Source organism: Motacilla alba, chromosome 2, assembly GCF_015832195.1.
Source record: "Motacilla alba alba isolate MOTALB_02 chromosome 2, Motacilla_alba_V1.0_pri, whole genome shotgun sequence".
NCBI classification, from domain to species: Eukaryota; Metazoa; Chordata; class Aves; order Passeriformes; family Motacillidae; genus Motacilla; species Motacilla alba.
The window spans coordinates 98,685,229-98,690,560 of record NC_052017.1 but is presented as its reverse complement, the minus strand read 5'-3'; the positions used below and the strand labels follow the sequence as shown (position 1 = coordinate 98,690,560).

The following is a 5,332-nucleotide window of genomic DNA, read 5'->3' as shown; positions in this document are numbered from 1 at the left end:
GGCTCCTGGCATGATACACTGCTCCTTCCATTTCTACATTGAAATCTCTATTCTAGCAAGGCGTACAGAACACAGCTGTTTATTTGTTCAATTATTTTATTACAAATTATTTAAATCTGTTTTCTATTAGTGGCATGGTGGCTTTGACTGTATGTTCCCCAAGTTTTGTAACTGAAAAAATCCCAGCAAAGCTGAAGATGAGAAAAATGTTTATAGCAGTAATAAGCCTCCCACTTCAATAATAGTACTTTCTCCTCTTTTGGAGTACAATTGTAGGCTGACATTATTGTCAGTGTACTAGAAACAACAAAGAAAACAAAGGAAAGGAGCATGTCTTGTACATTTCTCCCCTTTAATATTAAAGAAAGCTCATAATAAATTTCAGATCAGAATCCCTATTAAGTTAGAAAGAGAGGGGAAGGCCACTAGATGGTGGTAAAAACCCAAGCCTTTGCTATGAGGTCTGTGGAAAAAGAAGTCCAGGGGGGCAAAGAAGGGGAGGAGGAGCCACAGTTCGAGTACTGAAGTCATTATTGCTTGGAGTCTATAAAAAGGCAGTTGCACAGTAAGTAATTTATACGCAGTCAGCTTTGACTCTATGGATTTACTAATTCCTTTCCCTGTATTTTTTTTCATCTTTGGCCACCAAAGAATCCCCAGCCCCAGATGTCAGGGGGGCTGAAACTTCAGCTCTCTGGAGGAAACCTTGCAGATGAAGAAAAGCAGCTGAAGGAGCAGCTCTGGTAAATAGGTACAGTAAATTCTTGATTGCAAATAAAAAGTGGCTTTTTGAAACTGAAAATTGTTTAGCATGATATGCTTTGAATTTTTATTTGCAACAAGTCACTGACAATCAGCTCTAAATATTCCTTTTATTGAAAATGTGATGAGTTACAACTTTCCTAAATATTGTCAATACCAGAAAACCATTGAATAAAATATTCTGGATTTGGAAGAGAAAACTTCTTTTACAATAGAAATCTACTCACACCAATTCTGCAACCTTAGTGTATCCTGAAATGTACGGATTTGCCTTGGTTAGGTGTTTAATACCATGCTTTTAAATGAGCTTGTTAACACTGCACAGATAAGCTGTTTATAATATAGTTCATGCCAAATTAAATGTACAAAGGTCAGGAAAGCATTTAAACCTTTTACTGAAAATGTTCAATTCCTTATTGTGTAAATAATAGAAACTTCTTTATATTGTATTCAAGTGAGCAGTTTCTGCTGGACCTAATGCTACATCCTCCTTCATTTCTGGGGGCTGAGAGCTGGGACTGGGAAAACTGCTTTTTGTTTGCTTTTCATCAGATTTTCCAGGACATTCTGGGGAAGTCCTCCAGGGAACCAGATAGAATAAACAAAACTATGAATGAAGAGTGCAGGAATCTTTTCCTCAGTTTGTGATTTTAATTTCCAGTAAGGATAGATAGAAAATCTCTGAGCCAACCAAAGTTTAATTTAGAATCAGTGAAGAAATGTGGTGTGGAAGAGGTGGGACATGTACAAGCCAAATTAAACAGAAATGGCTGGTATTTATGTTGTCAACTTCTGCCTGTAATCTTCATGCTGTATTTTTTTTTTTTTTTTAGGCAGGATCTTCAGCCTTTTGGAAAATGCATTTACCACATTCCTCGGCAAGCCCTTCAGGAGGAACAGAATGTGTTAGCTCCCAGACATGAACACGTCCTCTCAATTCTATGTTTCTGAACTAAACCTGAGTGCCTTCGATAGCAACTTTACTGTGCCTACTGCAAAGAGCAAGTCATCGCCATGTGAGCAAGTGGTCATCGCAGCTGAGGTGTTTCTAACTCTGGGCATTGTAAGCCTCCTTGAAAACATACTGGTTATATGTGCAATAGTTAAGAACAAGAACTTGCACTCACCCATGTATTTTTTTGTTTGCAGTTTAGCAGTGGCTGACATGCTGGTTAGTGTGTCTAATGCTTGGGAGACCATAACCATATACTTAATAAACAATAGACACATCATTATGGAAGATGCCTTTGTCCGTCATATAGACAATGTCTTTGATTCCATGATCTGCATATCTGTGGTGGCTTCCATGTGCAGTTTGCTGGCTATAGCAGTAGACAGATATATCACTATCTTCTATGCCCTGCGTTACCACAACATCATGACAGTGAAAAGGTCGGGGCTCATTATTGCATGCATCTGGACCTTTTGCACGGGCTGTGGTATTATCTTCATTCTTTATTATGAATCAACGTACGTGGTCATTTGTCTCATCACTATGTTTTTTACCATGCTGTTCCTCATGGTCTCACTGTACATCCATATGTTCCTCCTGGCTCGTACTCATGTGAAGAAAATCGCTGCTTTGCCTGGGTACAACTCTGTCCGTCAAAGAACCAGCATGAAAGGAGCCATCACTCTGACTATGCTTCTTGGCATCTTCATAGTTTGCTGGGCTCCATTCTTCCTTCATCTCATCCTGATGATCTCCTGCCCTCAAAACCTCTACTGTGTTTGCTTCATGTCTCACTTCAACATGTACCTCATTCTCATTATGTGCAACTCAGTGATCGACCCCTTGATATACGCCTTCCGTAGCCAGGAAATGAGGAAGACCTTCAAAGAGATAATTTGTTGCTATAGCCTGAAAATGCTCTGTGGGGTATCAAACAAGTATTAAGATAACAAACCCAAATCAGGGAAGAGAATGGAAAGACAACATCCTCCTGCATCCTGTGATTCTGGTGAAATGGCTATGGAACATTTTCTCCATTCAGCTGTCATGATTCCTGCAGCATTCAGAAACCCTTTTTTAACATGTGATTTTACATTTCTTTCCCTCCACACACCTCTCTCATGCTGGTGGTTGGAGCTATTCAGTGCTTCTGTATTATGGGGATAAAGGATATTTTGAATCTCATTTGCTTTATTGAAGATTAGAATTTATAAGAGGATTATACAGGGAAAACCTTAGTTTTATTTCTGCTAAATGCAATGAGTGAGTCCTGCCATGTGAATGAACCCACCAGCCTCTCAATGTGTGTTTCTTTTGGTGTTATTTGTCTCTCTAGATATAAAAAAAGAGAAAAATTTATCTCTCTAGATAAAAACAAGCATGGCTTATTTTGATGCCCAGAATTTACATGGAAGTTTTTTGCTATGTCCTTCTAGAGACATAAAATCAGAGAAGTAGCTCCAATTACCAAGCTCCACATACCTTGGTCAGCAGTTATGATCAATATACATGCACATATCAGCAGTCTTGTATTCCAGTCATGACTGTTACTGTCATAAAATTCGTATTGTGTAAGATGCCAATGTTTCCATGAGATTTCCCAGGCGGGATACAGCACTTTGTCATATATGGCTATATATGTTCAAATCACTGTGAAGCAAGATGTACCACAGGTGGACTTTAAGGCTGAATATGAAGACTGAGCTGATTCTAGTTTGTCTGTTTTCTTTATTTGCCAAGGCTAGGGAAGCAAAGGGAACACAGCCTGTAGATATTTGTGTAATATTTTGTGGAGATGGAAAGACTGAGTGGCTGCCTTTTGGATGTGAAGAGCTTGTGTTACTGTAGATTGCATCTTTCAAGTTGGGAGAGACAAAACAAGTTTAATAATCAAAAAGCATGGCAGGCAATGGCAAAAAAAGGATTTCAAAACATCAGGTACATGTAGCTATAACAGAGTCCTGACTTTAGTTCTCCAAACAAACAGTTTTCCTCTTAGTTGAAAGGGTTCTAAGCTGAAACTCTCATGCCTTTTGTGTGAGTAGTTTGCATCTAGTCGTGCTTTCATAAACCTGCCATTCTGCAATGGCTGTGTAATGTGCAAAATACTGGGCTTACAAAAGAGGGAGGAAGTGCAACTTTGATATTTCTTGATGACCATGAATGGTGCATATCTTGTACTGTGATGATTTAAGTTATGGAAAGATTACAAGTGGTGTTAAACTACTGACTAGATAGCTGAATATATCTTGAAAAAATGAACCCTTCCTTCTGAAATCTAGATGAATAATAAGAATAATGCTTGTTATACTTGGTTTATACATGCTGTAAAACTCTTGTTTATCAGTAGAGAGTTTACGATTTATTCCATGAGTGTTAAGTTATACTTTCAAGGTGAAAGTTCTGATTGGGTTTTAGGAAATTTATTTGCAATAAGGGTGGTCAAATATGTGAACAGGTGCTCAATGGTTATGCAAAATCCCTCTTAGAGATATTTAGAACTTGACATGGCCCTGAAAAATCTGCACTAAATTGAAAGCTGACTCTAACTTTGAAGTTGGCCCTGCTTTGAACTACTAGGAGCAGATTACCTCCACAGGTGCCTTCCAACCCAAATTATTCAGTGATTCTATGGCACAGTTTGCATATTATGATAAAATTATATTTTTCCCCTCCTAATTTTATCTCTTGTGTAAGAAAAATTGGAAAGTATTCCCCTCCACACACTTAGAGCCTACTTTATGTCTTCATTTGCTTAGGAGGTTTTTTGACAGGAGAAGTAAGGCGCACCTTTAGCACCAGAGTTATACATTTTGTTTGCTTAAAATTTACTATTTCTCCAGCTCACATGTATCTCCCTCTGACATGAGTGGGAATGTTATTTTCAGTAGAGATCCCTTATTATGCTGACTGATATACTGGTTATCAGTGCACTAGGGGCTAGAGTCTTCCTTCAGCTGTATCTGAAAATGGAATTTCAGAGAATGCTGGTGGTCAGTAGTGAGAATCTTGCCTTGTTTCAGCCCATCTCTTAATCCCATCCATAAGTAGCCTCTAAATGTTGGCTCTTGCAACTATGAATGCAAATGACAAAAGGAAACAGTTCCACTGCATGGTGAAAGGCACCAGCTGATGTAAATAAATCATTAAATCTTCACTGGGTATTGCAAATAAGACAGTTTTGTACATAACTGTAAATCAGCTAAGGGGAAACCAAAACTGTAATAGCTTTATGTATTTTCTTGAATTGTATATTACTCTTTTTTGTTTTGTTTGAAGTCTGTTTGATGTATAAACACAGACATATGAAGAAACTATTAAACTGGATTGCTGGAAACTCCCACATTTCTGGTTATTCATTGTAACGTTTCTGCTATATTATTCACAGAGGGAATATTGCATTACAGACTTTCACGTCTCATTTAAACAGGTGCCTTCTTAAGAAACATTCTGAATGAGAGTTACAGATTAATACAGTGTATTTACATTCATACCTATGTTCCCCTGGGTGTCAACATCACATCTCCATTATAAGCTTTGCAGGTGGGGAGCTGAAACAACTTGAAAGTGAAATGAAAGTATTTTTAAAACAGGCTAGAACATTTCCTGCAAAACAGG

General features: G+C 38.0%; 1 protein-coding gene across 2 annotated transcripts; it reads left to right on the top strand.

Moving 5' to 3' along the window:
* Positions 1–512: 512 nt before the first annotated feature.
* On the top strand, positions 513–5,059 carry MC5R (melanocortin 5 receptor). Of its 2 annotated transcripts, none has more exons than XM_038129829.1 (2): positions 513–743; positions 1,596–2,665. In XM_038129829.1, the coding sequence occupies exon 2, from the start codon at positions 1,682–1,684 to the stop codon at positions 2,657–2,659; it is 978 nt and encodes a 325-aa protein (XP_037985757.1). In that variant the 5' UTR covers positions 513–743; positions 1,596–1,681; the 3' UTR covers positions 2,660–2,665. The 2 variants fall into 2 exon arrangements, with proteins under 2 accessions (XP_037985757.1, XP_037985756.1); XM_038129828.1 differs by having other exon boundaries at positions 514–751; positions 1,596–5,059.
* The last annotated feature ends 273 nt before the right edge of the window (positions 5,060–5,332 follow it).